The following is a 20008-nucleotide window of genomic DNA, read 5'->3' as shown; positions in this document are numbered from 1 at the left end:
AGCAAACTGTAAAGTCTTTTAAAATAGCTGTATCATATTCTATTATATGGAAACATTACTTTGAGCTTAAGCCGAGATATTGAGTCACTTTTAAAGTGACTTTAAAGACATGCACTCTTCCGAGTCATCTGGCACTACCTCTGAAGGTAAGGTTTTATTGATGATGAGTGGAAAAATTAAAGATTTCACAATATGCTACTACCTTTACTGCCCTCTTCTACTTTTATTTCTAAATCCCTTTGTAAGGTTTTAGAAAACCTGAAGGAATTTGGAACTGAAAGCGTCCTTTGCGAATATCTCATCTGCCCCCTTATTATCGACTTGCCATCCTAGTGGTCGTGAGACAGATTATGTCCAGTCACTTTTTCCTCTGGATATTTCCTCATTTTACTTCCTTTCTGAGCATGATTGCATGCTATAATTTTTCAGTCGTCAGCATCCTCGCTGAGATCAGCTGAAAAAGTAGAGCCACACTGAACTCCGTTTTTGGGAATTCACATCCCACGTGTTGTGTGGCCAGGATGCTGCCATGTGTACTCATTCTTACAAACACGTGCTCTTTCTCCAGCTTGTGGTACAGACTATGGTGCAGTTTGGATTCCTTTGAGCTGACTCTGTTGCATGTAGAAAATGGTCCTTATTTCAAGGGCAGAATTGAATATTTTGAACTTTTCCGGGTGGTAAAATAAGTAGTGAAATTTGAAATTTGTAACTTCGCCCATGCCCATTAACCTTTCTTGTAAGCAAAGAAGAAAAGAAGGCAGTAGGCGAGGAATAATAACAGCTAACATTTCTGAGCTCTTACTATGTGCGGGGCATTAGAACCAGTGTCTGCATGGGTTTACTAGTTCAATACTATGAGCGTTCCCACTTTATAAATGAAAAAACCTGAGGCTCTGAGAGGTTAGGTAACTTGCTCAAGGTGATTTGAATGGAAGCAACCAGTCTCCCAAACAAACTGCACTGATAATTCAGATGTGTTCTCTAGAGCTTGGGAGAGTTTGTGGAACTGGTTTTTATTTTGTATTTTCTAGTGTTGGAATATCTGGGTTAACATCAAGATGCAAGTATCTGAGGTTTCGTGAGAAGGTTCTATGACTTCTGTGGTTTTAGGGACAGCTTGCTGACAACCCAGCTGAGTGCAGACTTCTGTGTTAAAGGAAGGCGGAGCCCTCTCCTCTTGGGGCTACAAGTAGCTCCTGGGAGCCTCTGAACCCCCTTAGGAACCCCTGCTTTTCCCCAGTGAACTCCTTTAGAGCAATGGTAGGAAATCTGTGTTCAAGTTGATTTTTAGAATGGCTCCAGCAACAGGAGGCTAGGGTTGGGTTTCTCCAACATCCTTAGGCCTAAAGCAGGGTTCAGGATTCAGGAAGCCATATCATGCTCTTTCCCCATATCCAGCAGAGAAGCACCGCGCCCACGCTGAGTCCGGACTGGCTACCTATGTAGCTCTCCAAACTCTGTCATTTATCCAAACCATGGAGTGAGATTCAGCCCATTTCCAGAAAGTTCTTCCTGCCTCCAAACTGTGTAACCTTTGAAGAGTCTGCCTTGACGCTGGTTTTTAAAGTTTTCGAGTGAAAAATAAGAGAAAACAAAAACAGGTCTTTTCTAAAGCCAAGCTCTATATATACTCCCACAGAATGTTCAAATAAGAGGAGGCCATGAGAAGCCCAGGACAGGACCTGGGGCTGGAAGTGGGGGGGGCGAGCATGGACGCTGAGCTGAGGGAACAGACCAAAAAGTAAAGGCAGTGGGAACTGTCAGAACTTGAAAGTGGGCTCCGTGGTTGGCTGTTGAGAAAGTCATGTCCAAGTTTACCCCCATCTCATTCCTTCCAGTGTGTGAGTGTGCAGGGACTCCCCGATTCGGAACAAATTCGCCCGTGTAATCCACAAATCTAGAACTCATGGTTCAGGCTATATGCTTCTCTTATGACTTACATCAAAATCAGTAGATTGGAAACCAGAGAGTAATTTGCTTTAATCTTTATATTTCATTTTTATTATTACTCCTACTTACTGAAGCACAGTAAATGCTATTGGATAATTACCAAAAAAAAATAAGTGAGAAGAATGTTTGATTTACCCTTTACCTGGTCAGCCTCACAGAGTGAGGTATAAGAAAAGAAATTTGGTGTAAAATATTTTAGCATTTTGAACACCCATGGCTTTCCCACGTCATGTTAATAGTAAAGAAAAAAACAGAAATAGTCTTTTGTTTAATTTTTCTCCCCCTCATTTTCCTCACCAGGCTGTCTTTTCCGTGGATGGTGTTGTACTTGTAATGCAGCTAATTGTATGGTGTGGAAGTCTCGCACACCATACATTTCAGGACTGTAGCTGGGAGGGTTGTTGTTGGTTTTTTTGTTTTGTTTGTTTGTTGGTTTTTTTGTATGCAGTGAAAATCCCAAGGCTAGTTAATCGCCTGCCATGAGGCTTCAGGAAGATGTCAACAGAAACAATATGTTGACACTCGCTGAAGTTCTCCATGGGGAAAATTTGTTTTCCACACGGGCTGCAGCTGGAAAAATCTGAAGAGCCCTATAAAATCTTGAACGCTAATAGAGTATGTTTTTTCATTTAATAAATATTTATTGGGCACCTTTTATGTGCCAGGCACTGTTCTGGGTGCCAAGGATATAAAAGCGAACAAAACCAACAGTGCCCCTGCTCTCATGGTGGGAAGAAAAAGACAGAAAACAACTAAATGGATTAACCAGTAATGAAGTCATTTCACATGGTGATAAGTGCTGTGGAGAAAACAGAGTGATGTGTAGAGAGGGACAGTGGGGTACGGTAGAAAGGTGACCAGGGAAGGCTTCTCAGAGGAGGTGACATTTGAGATGGATGAAGGGGTATGTAAGAATATACATGGCAGAGGCTCAGGTTGACTTCAGATTAGATCTATATTAAGGTCGTATGCTGGAAGCAATAGATGAAAATCCACATCATGCCCGAGGAGTGTGTGTGTATTGAATGCATTTTCTCTTATGCAAAATTCAACCCATTTTGGGTTTCTGTGACTCACCGTTACTTCCTGAATCGCTTCACTTATCGTATTCTTTAGCGAGGTGGCCCAGCTCCAGTCATGCTGGCTTTCTTTTCTGTGTTGATGTTGATGTGACTTTTGCAGTTAGAAGATCTAAGAGTTCCACCGATACCCCTGTGCTGGGCTGGGCTCTGTGGGTGGGGGTGGGGTTGGAGGTGATATTAACAGAAATCCAGAGGAGGAGGAGATCCTTCCTGTAGTCATCTGAGAGAGACGAGGGCCGTGCTGAAGCAGAGACCCCAGTCCCTCTGTGCAGCACGTTGCTTTAGTAAAATAAAAGATGTGATGAAAATGGAAACTTCCTTGGGGGTACGGAGATCCTTCTCTGCATAATCTAGAGAAAAGGAAAACCATTGGACCCACTCATCCTCAAACACTTTTAAAATTTAAATTGCATGTATTTATTTATTTATTTTTTTGTATTTATTTTTAAAGACAATACATTAGCAGTGTTCAAAGCTCAAAAGAACCAAGAAGGTCACCCATTCTTGACTTCTGGGGCAACCAGTGATAATGGTTTAGAGATATTTTATATATGTCTGCGAGCAAAAGGGGAAGATAGTCTTTCTCTCCTTTTATTAAACATACATGTTATATATGTGTACATACATGTATATATACATATTTAATATAGCATGGTAAACATAACATATAATACATAGAGAGCTTTCTGATTCTTTTCATTGCTAAATAGTATTCCATTGCTTGCACCATAGTTTAGTTAACCAGGTCCCTATTGTTGGACGGTTCGGTTGTTTCAGTCTTTTGTTAGAACACATGATGCTGCAATAAATACCTATTACATATATCATTATATATGTATATATGAGGGAGTGTGGGATCTAAGGGTATGTGCTTTATAGTGTTGAGAGATAACGCCAAATTACCTTCCAGAGAAGTCTCACTCCCACCAACAATGAAGCATACCCCTTTAAACCCAGCACCTGCAGTTATCAGGATACGCTTCACTGTTGGCCTCTCGAGGTAGCTTGTTCAGGAAACTGGTTGGCAAATCCTGGTGCATGTACACTTTGGTAATTTAAAGAGGAAAAAAAAGCAAGCAAGAAAGGCTTCCCTGCCATAAGTCCAAGTTCTAGAGAGCATAGTGATGCTTCATCTCTAAGGTATCAAGTAAGTAAATCTGTATTGACCCAAATAAGATCTTTCTAGCCCCTTACCCATCTGTATCCACCGTGCTCCAAAAATAAATAAAATAAAATAAGCTCTAATAACAACCGCAGTGCAGCTCCTAACTCACTTAAAATGGATGAGTGGTGGTGTTTTGTAAATTGTTTTTATTTACTTCTAAATTTTAAAGCAAATCCCAGACACTGTGTCATTTCACCCCCTACATATTTCACTATGCATCTCTAAAAAACTATGATCATTTCTTTAAATCACCATAATCATAAAGCTATGATTGCAAGTAACAAAATCATCAGTAATTCTTCAGAATTATCAATATCAAGTCCATATAACTAAATTTTCCTGATTGACTCAAGAATGTCTTTTTAAAATTGTTTTGTCCAAATTGGTATCTGAACAAGGTCCTCAAATGACATTGAGGTTGTTCTGTTTCTCTTAATCTGAGTGACCTCCTCCTATCCTACGATTCACCTCTGTTGACTTTTTGAGGAAAGGAAGTCTGCTGTCCTGTGGAATGTCTCACACCGTGGATTTGGCTGTTCACTTTCTTGTGGCGCCATTTAGCTTGTTCCTCTGCCCCTTCTGTTTCCTAATGCTAAATGGAAGTTAGCACTAAGGCTTGATCAGATTCGGCTTCAGCTTTATTGGCAAGAATGCTTCATAGGTGTTTCTGCCAGATGATGGTTTTAACGTGATGAATTCATCAAGAGAGATCTGGGCAGCAGCCTTCTGAGCCTCACTTGAGAATGTTTCTGTCGATCTTTAAATCTGGCTTCCTATCTCTCCCCCTCTATACAAGCACTTTCCAAGAACCTGATCAGCTGTTTGAATCTGAGCTGATTAATAAAGAATGTGAATTAGAGATGGGAAGACAGGAGCCTGGCAAGTCCACACTTGGTCAGTGCCTGCCTGATGTCTCCCTGGGCTCATAGGTTTCTGTAGGCCAGGGTCTCTTAATAGAACTTTCCATGATGATGGAAATGTTCTATATCCGCACATACAATATGATAGCCGCTAGCTGTATGTGGCTAGTGATTACTTGAAATGTGACTAGTGTGACTAAGGAAGTGAATTTTTAATTTAATTTAAATTTAAACAGCCATGTGTGGCTAACGGCTACCATATTGGATGGTGCGGCTGTAGAGTCATTTATAAATGACTTGAGGCACAGACCTTTCCACCTCCCTTTGGACCTAAATGCTGCTTTCCTTTTGAAAAAGTCATATTTAATCTATTTAGTTACATTGATTTTACAGAGCTGCCACTGAACTTAGTGAGCGGTTCATGGGCTCCTAGTGAGCTACTAGTTGCACCAAATCCACCTGGGTTTGACTCAGAGAAGATGATGGAGGGAAATCACCATCGCAGGACAAAGCCAGACTCAGGCCAGATCCTGAGCGCATGTGGGATGCTGCTCCATGAGCCAAATTAATTTTTTTTTTTTTTTTGCGGTACGCGGGCCTCTCGCTGCTGTGGCGTCTCCCGTTGCGGAGCACAGGCTCCGGACGCGCAGGCTCAGCGGCCACGGCTCATGGACCCAGCCTCTCCACGGCCTGTGGGATCTTCCCGGACCGGGGCACGAACCCGTGTCCCCTGCATCGGCAGGCGGACTCTCAACCACTGCGCCACCTGGGAAGTCCTAATTTTTGATTAAATAGCAAAAATGTGCTTGCCATCAGGATGTGTGGTACAGGCATGTTATTGCTCAGTAGATGTGTGAAAGTAGACTTTGAAAAGAATCCCAGGTGCCAGTTTTTTCTTTTCAAATCATATGCCCAATGTAACTGATGTCCACAGTGGTAGAGATATGAATATAGGTATCATATCTGGATGTTTTCAAACTGACAAAATGTTGAACATCTTCACTTTCAAAAGCATTGTATTGTCTGGGGCAGAGGGGTAGGTACCAAGATGATTAAGACATGGTCCCTACCCAAGAGGTGCTTGTAATCTAGTAATAGGTTATTATCCATTGAGTATTGTTGACGTGCTAAGCATTATTCGTAATTCTCATTTGATCCTACAACACTGTGTATAAGGAAGGCATTGTTAGTTCCATTTTAGAGGTGAGGAGATTGAGTCCCAGGGAGGTTAAGTAAGTTACTAGCTCAGAGGAGCACATCTACTTGAAGGGTAGAGCCAGGATACAAATCTGAGACCAAGCTACCATTATATTTCTCCAGGATTAGGGTAATCGTCTTCCGAGGAGTCTTCCTATCCATGCTTCAGACCCCACCTTCTCACCATGTGTTTCCTCTGCTCAAAGCCCTGCAGTGGCTCCACATCTCTCACCTAGAGTAAGAGGCAAAATCTTTACGCAGGCCAACAAGAACCTATATGATCCACCCTGTTACCTCGCTGTCCACTCCTCTCTACCTCACTTGTTCTGCTCAGGCCATACTGGTCTGCTCTCACTTTAGGGCTTTTGCACCAGTGGGTCACTCTTCTAAGAGTATGCTTTATCCACATGTATCTAAATGACTCACTCCAGCATCTCCTGTTAGTCTCTAAATAAAACGTCACCTTCTAATGAAACGTAATGCTGAACACACATTTTCCATCTTTTTACCCCACTTAATTTTGACCTATATCACCTGCTAACGTATTTTTTTTTATATTGGAGTATAGTTGATTTACAGTGTTGTGTTAGTTTCTGGTGTACAGCAAAGTGATTCAGTTGTACATGTATGTAATCTATTATTTTTCAGATTCTTTTCCATTATAGGTTATTACAGGATATTGAATATAGTTCCCTGTGCTATACTGTCGGTCCTGCTAACGTGTGTTTTTTTTTTTTTTTTTTGGCTGCGTTGGGTCTTTGTTGCTGCGCACAGGCTTTCTGTAGTCGTGGCGAGCGGGTGCTACTCTTCGTTGCAGTGCGGAGGCTTCTCATTGCATTGCGGTGCCTGCTGACATATTTTATAATTTACTGATTTGTTGTTAACTGTCTATCATTACACTCCCCCCACCCCAGCATGCACATGAATGTAAGTTCTATAAGGGCAGGATTTCCCCACCATTTGTTCACTGCATTTTTGCAAACACCTACAATGTGGCAGATACATATAGTGGATGTTCAAGAGATGTTTATTGACTAAAGATGAGTGAAACTCAGGTATGTCCAACTTCAAAGCCACACTTACTTGTATTTTATATATAAATATGTACCTACTCGTTTAGGCCTGTTAAGTTGTCCTGGTTACTTTAAAACACAGAACTGTGTAGACCCATAGAGGAGAATCAGAGTAACCCATGCAGGTACCTGTCAGGCTGCCTGCCTTTAGTTTGAAGAGCACTTGGCATAGCACTGATGAAGCTGTCACTCGTGGCTTCTTGTAAGGCCAGTTCTGGACAAAGAGCTTCCACATATGAGGATACTGCCTCAGCACCGAAGAGTGGCTTTGTGTGTGTGTGTGCGTGCACCATGACTTTGTCCCCTACAAAAGCAGAAATCCAAGCTTGTTATCACCAGCCTTGTTGAAGGCTGAGATATGAGCCGATGATTAAGGAACATGGTACCTTGGCCAGTGTAGGTAGTGAGGAAGAAAGGATGTAATCTTAGGATTAAGCCATACGTTTTGCCACCCTGAAATTCAAATTATTTAATAGAAGTCATATTTCTCTTTTTTAAAAAATAGGTTATTCTTGGTGAGAATTTGACTTCTAATTGTCCGGAGGTTATCTATGAAATTAAAGAAGAAACACCTGTTTTCTACAAACTCGTTCCTCATCCTAAGAAGAATATCTACATCTATCTAACAGCTGGAAAAGAGGTAGGCAGAAATACTAGTTACTGTTTCTGTCTTATGAATACAAATTGTTTAATTGGCGTCATTATCGAGTGGTGAAGCTTTTTACTTTGAGCTACTGAGTTTAAACACTGCTGCAGGCTTCAAGAAGACACGCAGTGGTTCACAGACATGGAATTAAAAACCTTACTGTCAGTAAGTAAGCAAGAATTATTACCTATGTAGACAATTTTATTATTGGCTATATTTACAGTGCAAAGTTTTCAGAGAAAGGTATGCTTGCAAATGGCAGTGTAATCAGCGAGGTAACTGAATTTACACATTGATCGTGTGGGCATTGAATGGCTAGATGCATTTATGAATACACCCGATGGGACTGGCTTTGGAATTCGGGGTTAATATCAGGCCATAGTCTCATACACATTCATGAACCAGGAAATATATGGCACTCACCCTCCCTCTCTTAATTTATCTGGCTGTTTTAGTTTTGCTTCTTGCTTCAGCTTACTGAAATAAAAAGGAAACCTTTTTACATTTTATTCATTTTTACAAAGTGCTTTCACCGAGGGAAGGAGGAGGGGAACTAATTGTTACTGAGTCCCTACTGATGCTGTGCTAGTTACTCTTCCAAAGAGGGTCTCTCTATATGCATAGAATTGTACACACACACACACACACACCGCAAAGTATAATAAACAATGTTAATGAAATCTGTCAATAATCTAGTGAGATAAAAATTACCCTTGTTTTATAGATGAAGAACTAGGACTAAGAGAGGTTAAATATCTTCTCAAGGATATAAATAGAGCCTTGTCAGGGCTAGGACTTAAATTCTACCTGATGTTAAAGCCCATGTTAAATAGGATCAAACCCCAAATTTGTGAAAACCGAACAGGCAATTCTTGCATGGTTGTTTTGACCCATGACCATTTGAACATACAAGTGCAAAGAAGATAAGTGAGACTTACATAATTACATAATGGATATAACAGATGCCCTCGGCCCACCCTCATTTTCCATTCTTTTCCTCTCAGTCATCCTATGGAGAAGAGCAGTGACATCCATCTCCATGTGCTGGCCAAGTCGCAGCACTTTTTCGCTTCTGACACTCCTACAAAGGCTGTATTGCCTTTTGCATGTTGAAATGCTAGTTATTCAAAATGACCGCATTGAGATGGCCAGTGGATCTCATATACCTTTGTTCTTCACCATACAGAACCTTTTTGACGAGCTTGCTTCAACATTTAAACACTGTCTATTATATTTCTTCCCCGGGGTTCTCGTATTTGAAAGAATTTTGTCTACTCAACAAGCTGCACTTATTAAGTAACAATTCCCATTCTCAGGCATTATTTATCAAGGGCATCTCAAAACGGCCACTCAGAGTGCTGACTGTGCTACCACACGGAGCTGATAAAATTCCAGCTCAAAGCAAAGACAGTTGCAGCCTTGCTTGGTCTGTGCATGTTTTTCCAATCCGCTTTTTGAAACATTGCAAATAGCTCATAAATCCTTTCCCAGACCCCAAAACTGTAGGCTGAGAACCACAGTGAGAAGCACCAGTAGTTGATAGGTCCTCACTTTCTGAAGGTGAAGAGTTCTAGTCTGGCCATTCAAAGCCTGAAGTCCCGAGAAGAGTTTTCCGCTGGGCATCAAAGCGGGTTACTCTTACCGTCTTCACTTAGATTCACTGCTAGAGATCCTATTAGTAAGACTTTGGTTCTCTGGTTGAGCCAGTTTAAGCCCTAGAGAGACAAAACCTAAGGAAGGTCCTTTCCTAGACTCTTGGGGAGATAGTAACAGCCAAACTAAAATGCCCTGCTACATCCATAGAATACTTGGTCATTAAAACAACCGTATGGAAATAGATGCATTGCTGTGGAATAGGCCCTATAAATGTGTTCAGTTAGAGAAGCAGGTCCAATGTAGTATTTATGGTGACCTTTCTTTCACATAGTTATTTGTTTGTGTGTTTAAGTACATGTAGAGTCGTTCTCGTGGAATGTTCTAGAGACTCATCTTCCACTCAATGTTCTGAGCAAAAGTGGTCCCAGGAGCAGATGATACTTACTGTACCACTCCTAGAGTATCATAATAGAGCATTCAAAGGCTCTCAGAAGCCTTGTGCTAAGGAAACGTTTGCTTTTTCCCTGTGAGGTTTCACATGTTCGTTGGACCGTGGAAACTTTTTCTCATGTAGTAGCAAGAGCCAACATTTATTGAGCGTTTATTACGTGTCGGGCAATATTGGTAATAACCCCGCAAAGTCAGCAGCACTATCACCGTTTCACAGGTGAGAAAACAGGGTTGGAGAGATTCCGTGACATTTGTGAAAATCCCCCAGAATTACAAAGATGTGCTGTGAGCTACAAGGAAGTGTCCACATTCTGGTTAATTCTGGCTCAGGCTGGTGGTCTGCCCGCCACATCTGTCAGCGGCACTGGGGACTGTGAGATGACGGGCGGTGGTTATCCTCCACGAAGTCAGCTTGGAATGGAAGGATATTCCTCGGGATAGCCCCTGCTTTTCTCACAAACCCCTTCTAGAACTCTCTATTTCTCTATATGTTTTAAGAAGTTACTTATACTTTCTAGCAGGTACAACTTCCTGGCTTAATGAATTCCACAGGTTTCCTGACTACGCTGTGGGATTTTGCCTGCAGAAAATGCACCGTGTGAGGCTCAGGTCCTCCCTGCCTCCCCCACAACCCTGTTTGGAGGCTCTGCCGGCCTCCAGGGCGTGGGTCTGCCCAGCACCAGTGCCCACCTCAGGGGCTGCTGTTTTCTGACAACTGGCAGAGGCAGCTCTAGGGGCCAGGAATGATTGGAAAACTCCCCCTGTTTCTTTGGTTTTCACCTCCAGTGGAGGGAGTGTGAGCGGGGAGCCAGGAGTGGAGGTGATGGGTCACCCCTAGGAGGGGTGTGGGAGGGTGGTCCTCATTTTCATGTCAAGTGCCAACCTCGTGCTGACACTCCAGGGCAGAGCCTGTTGCTTTCCCCAGACACTCATCTTCAAGGTGCCATTGACTGTCACTGAAAACCAGGTGACCTGATTCCACGATCCTTGAAAATCACAACTGGCAGATCAGAAACCTGACTGTGGATCAGGCTCACCTGTGAGAACTCTTAAAAAGGCAGATTCCTAGGCCCCACCCCAGACCTACTCAGCTAGAGTCTCAGTGGCAGGGGTTCTGGGAATCTGCCCTTTCAAAAGCTCCCCAGGAGACGCTGATAAACTGCTTCATACCCTAGAACTTGAGAACCGCTGCCCCATGTCATTACACGGACGTTCGGCGTCTGAGTGGATAAATGTCTCTTTGTGGCCCTTCATCAGATAAGGTGTTGTAGTTTTTCTGGTGTTGCTCATAATTCCGTCTGAACTGCTGTCATCTTTATTTTTAGGTGAGGAGAATTCGTGTTGCGAACTGCAGTAAACATAAATCCTGTTCGGAGTGTTTAGCGGCGACAGACCCTCACTGCGGTTGGTGCCATTTGCTACAGAGGTATTTCCTGAGTTCTTTCTCACCAACTCACGATTTCGAAACCGTGTCATGCCGCTGCACACTTGTTGCCCTACTTTAAGGATCCGTTCCAGTGACCTGGGGGAACTGATCTCTGCGCCAGCTAAAATACCAGTGTGTAATCTGAATTAATTCTCAGTGATGTTCCCAGTTGTGTCGATGCCACTGAATCATTTGACCTGAACCACTGAGAGGGTCCCCAACGTGGAGGGCAGAGGTTGAGGGGGGGTTGGGGGAAGGATACCGGCGTAAGTTGGAGGTGTCACTGTAGCTTTTACTTTCTACAGAGTTCTCCAAGACTGGAGAGAGATGCAAAATGTTCTCTGTCAGAGGAGATAAAAGAATAGGCGTGTTTGAAAATTTTCAGATGAAGCCTCGTGATGTCACGTGTTTGGTTGGCTCCGTGGAAGCCTGATTGTTGATGATGTTGTCTCTGGGTGCGCTGTGCAGCTGTGCACAGACCTGATGTGCAGTCTCAGTCTCCGGGCAGAATCTGCCCGGCCTGGTCTTGAATTACGATGTTCACGACCCATCTAGGCCCAGGGCGACTTGTAGCAGCTTCCTCGCCATGGCAGCTCCCAACGTCGCTGGGACCGGCCTGGTTGGATTCGCTGTTGCCATGGCAACCCAGTACTCGGGCTTTTGCTATAGAAGCAAGGAAGAGAGAGCCTGAGCTGCAGCTCAGGCAGGGGGAAAAAAAAAAAACACACATAACAGTGTCTGTCAGTTTGGTGCTTTCAGTTTTTAAAGGTGAAAAAGGATAAGAAAGAGTAGAACAGGTGCAGAGAAGCTGAAGGCTAAACAAGGGGCAATTTAGGGAAAGAGAAGAAGACTGGGGGTAGAATTGGGGACCCTTTGGGGGAGGAAGGCAAGAGCAATGAAGGGAGAGGGGGAAAATACAATACAAGCAAGAGGTTCGGGAAACAAACTAAAAATATGGGGCTGGAATTAATTAAGAGTTCATGGAGGAAGTCTGAAGCTGAGATGCAGCAAGACACATAATTGCCCTTCCTTTTGCTGGGCCTCCTTACCGGGCTGTTTGCTTCAGAATCATCGGCAGACAAAAGAGGCAAGGCCAGAAAGATTCTCATGAATAATTGTAATCGGGTGGGAATGTTTTCTCCTTGTCGCTTGCCTAAGACTAGAGTTTAAGAAATTAACCGACCATGAACAGCACTGCATCGCCACACACCCACTAAGCAGTTCTGCCATAATCTTTCTGATCTGTTCCATTTATGTAGCTTCTCTGTCTATATTTGTAGAGCTCTGTGCAGGAGTTAATTCAGTGACAGCAGTGGAGATGGTGCTGATGGTCACAGTGGTGTTGGTGATTAAACAGCCACGCGTAGCAGCTAGCGGCTGCTCTTTTGGCAAACACAGCTCTGGCGTTCATAGGAGATGTCCGAGCTGGTGATAGGACTTTGGGGGTTAGTAGTATTCTGATGGTACGTCGTGAAGTCTTCAGACCAGATGAGGGAGGGAGTGTAGATTGAGAGGAGGATTAGTTGGAAAACTAAGCATTGAGGCGGTACAGTGTTTAGGGGTCAAGGAGATGAAGAAGTAACAGATGGGGAGAGAACAACCAGAGGGGAAGCGGAAAGACTAAAGAAGGTGGCCTGCTAGAAGCCCAGGGAAGAAAGGAGGATGGGAGTGGTCCATTGTGCCAGATCGTGCAGAGAGGTCAGGCAAGAGAGGAAGAGAATTGAGCCACTGGGCTTAGCAGGCGATGACTGGTACGGTGGCAAGGACAGGAAGTGATGCTAAAGCTGTAAGAGAAAATTAGAAAATTTCCTCCGCTGAGAAAGCAGAAAAATGGAGCAGACATTGGAGGAAAAGGTGGAGTCCAGAGAGCTTTGGGGTTTTCTTTAAGATACATGAAATAGCAGTGTGTTTTTGTGCTGTCGGGAAAGTTCCAGTAGAGAGAGAGAAACTGACGATACAGGAGAGAGAAGGAAGAATTGTGGGGTGTTGTCTTTCAGCAGATGAAAGGAAATATGATCTTGTGTGCCCGCAGGGGACCCAGCCTCAGCCAGGAGCATGGGACCCTTCATCCTTGGTCATGGGAGGGAAGGTGAAGAATATGGGCTCAGGAGCAGGTCGGTGATGGAAGCACGCACAGTGTCTTTGCATGTGGCTTTACGTCATTTTCAGTAATGTAAGATGGGTGAGGTGAGGGAGGAAGCCCTGGAGTTGGAAGGGAGAAGAGAGAGAAGGTATGGGACAGAGTGGAAGAGAGAACAGAGTCAGGAAAGGGAGAACAGTTGCCAGACAACATCAGGGCTCAACTGAAGTTAGTGGTCTTGCTTTTGAAGTGAGAGCAGTAAGCATGGGTTTGCTTCCACAAGCCATGTTTGGCTCCATGAGCATAGAGGTAGGGTAGTGGAGAGTTAGATTTAGCCAGAGATGGGGCTTTGCCAGGAAATACATTCAAGAGGGGAAAGCGGGGCCCAGAGCTGAGGGTCCCTACGAGGGATGGACAGTGATATGGATTTGGGTGCTTACAATAGTGGACCCTGGGCTCCAAGCCAGAAGTGAGCTCTAGGGAGGGACGTGAGGACACGAGAGGAGTGAGAGTTGTGGAAAGGTAGCCAGCTCTGTGCAGGGGAGGTTGTTTTGGGGTTTAAAACTTGTTGGAAGGCTTCCCTGGTGGCGCAGTGGTTGAGAGTCCGCCTGCCGATGCAGGGGACGCGGGTTCATGCACCGGTCTGGGAAGATCCCACATGCTGCGGAGCGGCTGGGCCTGTGAGCCATGGCCGCTGAGCCTGGGCGTCTGGAGCCTGTGCTCCACAACGGGAGAGGCCACGGCAGTGAGAGGCCTGCGTACCGCAAAACAAAAACAAAAAAAACTCGTTGGACCTGGGGAACTGGAGAAGCGGTAGTGGTCAGACTATGGGGAACTTGAAATTAAGGTCATGGTGGGGGCGGAGTTATTGGTACTGACAAGGTCTGGGGTGTGATTGTGTAGCTGAAATAGGATGAAGGACAAGATCATTGGCAGAGAGGGTCAGGGAACTGAGGAGGGGTCAGAGTGTTCGGTGGACCAGTCACCAAGAAGGACTATGGGAGCAATGTTGGAGAGACCAAGGAGGCAAACAATCCAGAAAAGAAAGGAATTGCCCGTGGGCGGGGTGGCCCATGGATGCTCTTGACGAGGAGGGGCCGGGGGGTCTGGCAGGTGGCCCGATGGCGTGAGCTTCCGAGCTGGGGAGTGCAGGGGATGGGGCCAGGCTTGGAAAGAAGGGAAGAAAATTCATCCCGAAGAGGCAGCAAGAGACAAGTAGGACCACTGTGATGAGGGAGAGGAAACAGCCAGCCCTTGGTGGGCTGCAGGGAAGCAGTGTCCTCAGGGAGAGAGCGTGGTAAGCAAGTCCAGCAAGATGGTGAAGGGAACAACTGGAGAAGTTGAAGACATCAGGACTGTTATTGATGATGGGCTGTGATAAAGGGATCCAGCCTTCTGGAAAAGCCTGCTCACAGCTTCCCCTGCTTCTGCTCTTGTCCCCTCACCCCCGCCCCAAGAGGAGTGGTCTTGTAAAAATCTAAACCGGATCATTTTACTCCCCAGCTTAAAAACCTCCGTCGCAGAATTCAGTCTGACTCCCTTGCTCCCAGGGCCTGAATACAGGGCTTCCCAGTATCGGGTCCTTGGTTATTCTCAGACCTCTCATGCCACCCTCTCCTTCGTTCACTCGACCCCAGCCACATGAGCTTTCTTTCTGACTTAAGAATATGCCAGGCTTGTTCCTGCCTCAGGGACTTTTCACCTGCTGTTTCCTCAGTCTAGAAAATTCTTCCCCAAATCCTTCCACGGCTGGCTCTTTCTTGCTCATCAGGTCCCAGCATACATGTCTTCCTGCAATGACCCAGTCTGAAGTAGCCTCACCTCACTCACAGTGACATCATTGTTTATAGGCTTCCTGGCCCCATCACTATTTGAAATGATCTTCTTTCTCTGCCTCTTCCTTTATTAAAATGTAAGTTGCATGGGAACCTCGTCTTGTTCATGACTGTATCCCCAGAATCTAGAATGGTACGTGGTGCATAGTAGGTGCTTAAAAAATATATGTTAAATGAATGGAGTACACTGAGTGATTGGGAATCTCTACCAATGGCAGGCTGAGACGTGTGCATTAAGTATGTTAAAACATTCCGGATTTGTGGACTGATGGCCCTTCCCAGCCACGTCAGATCACTTGGTTTCAAACTGGCTTGGTTCTGACCTGAGATGAAATAAAACTAAGCCTCAGGTCCGTGACTCATGTTAAGCTGTCAGTACCATTTAAAATTAGGAATTCTAAAGGGGGTTGTTTTCTTATAACTGTAGAGCATCCCACTGTGTTTATTGTAAGTGTCACAGATTTATTTAGAAAAATAATTTACGTTCTCTGTTGAGAAGGTTGGGCTTTGTTTCATACACGTCTAGAAAGTGGATTTGTTGAGGTGGGGGGGGGTGCAAGAAAATGATCTTAACTTTCTTTGGATCGGACGTTAAGAATAGGCATCCAGTATAAGCAGACAAAAAGCAATTAGATAAACAATGAGCTCTAAAAAGTCTAGTATTTTATTGTCGGAACCTCAAATCCAACCTATGCTGAATTTGTCTGTGTGGGTGGAAAGTGCATTTTTGCAGGCTGAATATCTTGGGTTTGGAAGCAGCTTCTCAGTTTCTCCCATATTGCAAAGCACAGCACATGTGTTTAGTTATGGATTTCCACAAAACTGGCAATCCGGAACCAGTGAGCGGGTGAGGTTCCAGAAGTTCATTTGCAAGTTTGTTTGGCACTCGGAATGCGTTTTCCCGTAGAAACAATGTCATAAATTAAGGACTGATTCCCAAGTCAGCCCACAAAATTCAGTTTATCTAATTTCAACAAATATTTATTGAATCTCTACCAAGAACCCAAGAACCCAACGTGGGAGGTGAGATAACTAGGTGATACTGAGAGAAATCAGATGCCGTTCTTGGCCTGAAGGAACTCACATGCCAGCTAGGGAGACGGAGACATCAGTGGCCAACGTTCGTTCATTCAGTCATACATCCCATCGACAGATATTTACTGAGCGCCTACTGTGTGCTTGGGATGCTGTTCTTTCTTGCCCGCATGGAGCTTGCAGTCTAGTGAGGGATAGAGACAGTGTTGGTAGTCAGGTTTCTGCTCCAGTAATACTGTGTTAACAAACAGATTTTTAGTGACTTAGAAGAACAAAAATTTGTTTTTCTTGATCGTGGGTCAGCTTCAGCAGTGGCTGCAGGTAGAGAGTTTGATTCAGGTCTACTTCACATGTCTCTCATCCTGCACATACTCTCCTCAAGGCAGGCAGCAGAAGCACAAGAACCCAAGCTAAACTCTGCAGCACATTCAGAGCCTCCGCTCATGTCGTGTTTGCTGATATTCCATTGGCAAGCAAGCCACATAGCCAAGCCCAGCATCAGCGGGGTAGCGAAACATACACTGCCTGCTCTAGTGGCAAAGGGTATGGGTGTGTTATTCCAGTACAGGAGAGATTGCAGAACTGGGAACAATAATCCGGTCTACCCGAATAAGTTAAGGAGCTACCAATCTACTAATAAGTAAATAGAGAATAATAGGGTTAGCACAGAGGACGTGGAGGATTCCACGGGGACACATAAAAAAACAAACAAACAAACATCTAACCAGCAAATAGCAAGTGTTGGTGAGGGTGTGGGGAAAGGGAACCCTAGTGCACTGTTGGTGGGAATGTAAATTGGTGCAGCCACTCTGGAGAACACTTTGGAGGTTCCTCAAAAAATTAAAAATAGAACCACCAGGTGATCCAGCAATTCCACTTCTAAGTATTTTTCTGAAGAAGATGAAACACTAGTTCAAAAAGATACATTCATCCCTGTGTTCACTGCAGCAGTATTCACAATAGACAAGATATGGAGGCAGCCTAAGTGTCCGTCGATAGACGAATGGATAAAGAAGATGTGGTGTACATATGCACCGTGGAATACTACTCAGCCGTTAAAAAAATGAAATCTTGCCATTTGCAGCAACCTGCATGGACCTAGAGGGCATTATGCTAAGTGAAATAAGTCAGAGAAAGACAAATATTGTATGATCTCACTTACATGTGGAATCTAAAAAACAAAACAGACGAACAAAAATAACAAAACAGAAACAGAGTCGTAGGTACAGAAACAAAGAGGTGGTTGCCCAGGAGGAAGGGGTTAGGGGGATGAGTGAACTTGGTGAGGGAGATTAAGAGGTACAAACTTCCAGTACAAAAAAATTAGTCATGGGAATGAAATGTACAGCATGGAGAATATAGTCAATAATATGGTAATAACTTTGTATGGCAATGGATGGTAACTAGGCTTGTCGTGATTATTTTGTAACGTATAGAAATACCAAATGCACGTGGAGCTAACATAGCGTTATAGGTCAGTTATACTTCAGTTACAAAGACAACAACAGGTACAGTGAAAATGAATCAATCAAAGAAAAGTAACCTAAACTTAAGGTCAGAGAAGGCTTCCTGGAGGAAGGGATGTCTAAGCTGAGCCTGAAGTGTGAGCAGGTATCATCCAGGTAAAGAGGAAGCGGGGGAAGCTGAGGGAACAGACGGTGCCAAGGCTGGAAGCTGGAGGAGCGCCTGGCCTAATGGACAGTAGGGGAAGCGTGCAGTCTAAAGAGCGTTGGTTAATGAGGGCGGCCTGGTAGGCAGGGGCAGGGGAGGAGGGGTCTTAAAACCCACGTTAAAGCATTTGAATTTCGTTGGAAAGACTTTGGGAAGCCATCCCAAGGTTTCAGTCAGAAGACAGACTAGATCATTTGTGTGTTTCAGAACAAGCATTCTGGTGCAAGGTAGACTACAGATGACCCCGCTGGAAGCCAGCAGGTCCCTTAGAAGGTGGTTGTAAACCAGCAAGAGATTGGGGACTGAATAAGAGAGACGGTAGTGGGTATGGAAAGAAGTAGGTGGATTTAAGAGCTATTTGGAAGATAGAATTGACAGGACTTAGGGATTAATTGGATCCCCCCTTGAGTCTGACACACTAAAAATAGGGCCATAAAACGAAAAATACAATATCAAAGTGGCCACCGTTTTTCTGGAAGATGTATCCTTTCTCCCTCGATCTGAGTCCTCACGAAGAAAGTAAAGAAATGATACCAAACATACACTGGATTCCTACTGTGTTCCAGGCCTCGTACGAGGCACTAGGTTGGAGCCCAAAGAACGGGTGCCCAAGTCAGATGGAGAAGGACTTCCGAGAGATGTGGAGCTGAGTCTCATAGGTGCAGGGGCTTTGCTGTTGAGATGATAGGGCAAAGAGTATGGGTATCTGCCTTGTGTACCAGAGGGACAGAGGGTGTCATTGACCGAGCCGGAATGTCGGAGAACTAGCCAGTTTGGGGTGCCCAGTGATGCAGGGGGATGACTTCCACACTGGCAGCAGGAAGAATGCAGACCTGGAGCCAGGCCAGTGTGTGGTGTCGAATCCAGGCTTCTTTGTGACCTGCAATTTCTTATCTTCCCTGTGCCAGATCTCCTCTTCTGTAAAGCAGGGCTAGTAACGGTGCCTCCCTTGCAGGGTTGCTGAGAGAATTAAACCGGATGATGTGCATAAAGTCCTAGGCACAGTGCCTGTTCATAGTGAGCACTCAAGTCATGTTGACTACTACTATGGCGGAAGCCCAGAGGAAGGAGCCGTTGGTTGTAACCTAGGTTGGGAAAGGCTTCAGAGAGGAGGTGGCATTAAAATTGGTCTTGGGGAAGAGGAAAAAAATGGGTCTTGAGGCCGGAGTAGATGTTCCCTGAGGGAAGGAGCGGGTGAGACGTAGTTCAGGGAGCGGAACCAGCACAATAAAGAGATCATTTTATTCTATTGTTTTGGCCATGCGACCTGTGGGATCTTAGCTCCCCGACCAGGGATCGAACCCGCACCCCCTGTAGTGGAAGCACAGAGTCTTAACCACTGGACCACCAGGGAAGTCACTACAATAAGAGATCTTTTAGGGGATGGCAAATTGAATCACGTTACCCCAGCGCTGGCTCTGGAAGCAAGGAAGTAGATGGGAGGGACCACGATGGGAAGGGCTCTGAGTTTGGACTCTATTAGTTGGTGCTGGGAGCTTATTAAAGGGTTTTCAACAGAGGACTGGCACGATCATATTTGTGTTTTTAAAAGATGATCCTGATGGCATTGTATATAGAAGACGCAGTGCGTTAACCCAAGCATTAATTGTACCACACTTGCCACTCCTACCCCCTCTAGGGTCACTGTCTTCTAGTATATTTTATAAAGAGTGAGTTGATCTCACGTCTCTTCCTGAGTCATCTACTTAGCGGCTGTTTCTCCAAATTTCACGTACCTCTCCACTTCTCCCAACACCACCACGGGCTCCACTTGCGGTCCCAATCACGTAATGGAACCAGGGCTGGGTCCTCTTCAGAAAATGGGCCACATAGCAGAGGCCACACTCATCTTTATTGTCCCATCCCAGAATGCCCCACCCTGCACAGGATGTGTTCAGGGTGGGGACAAAGCCCCCAGGCGTGCGAATTATAAGGTATC

General features: G+C 44.7%; 1 protein-coding gene across 2 annotated transcripts in view; it reads left to right on the top strand.

Annotated features, from left to right (window-relative positions):
* Positions 1 to 20008, top strand: part of PLXNC1 (plexin C1) — a 142002-nt gene that overhangs the window by 22137 nt on the left and 99857 nt on the right. For both annotated transcript variants that reach the window (XR_003004431.1, XM_024754364.1), the window contains exons 3-4: positions 7836 to 7970; positions 11348 to 11448. Coding sequence is in view for 1 of the 2 variants with exons in the window: in XM_024754364.1 (XP_024610132.1) it covers positions 7836 to 7970; positions 11348 to 11448 (236 nt within the window). In the remaining variant the exon portion in view is untranslated. The remainder of the gene's footprint in view (positions 1 to 7835; positions 7971 to 11347; positions 11449 to 20008) is intronic.

The sequence above is a fragment of the Neophocaena asiaeorientalis genome, unplaced genomic scaffold (genome assembly GCF_003031525.2).
Source record: "Neophocaena asiaeorientalis asiaeorientalis breed wild unplaced genomic scaffold, Neophocaena_asiaeorientalis_V1.1 scaffold92, whole genome shotgun sequence".
NCBI classification, from domain to species: Eukaryota; Metazoa; Chordata; class Mammalia; order Artiodactyla; family Phocoenidae; genus Neophocaena; species Neophocaena asiaeorientalis.
The sequence above is the reverse complement of the archived record's forward strand: the minus strand, read 5'-3'. Positions and strand labels throughout refer to the sequence as shown.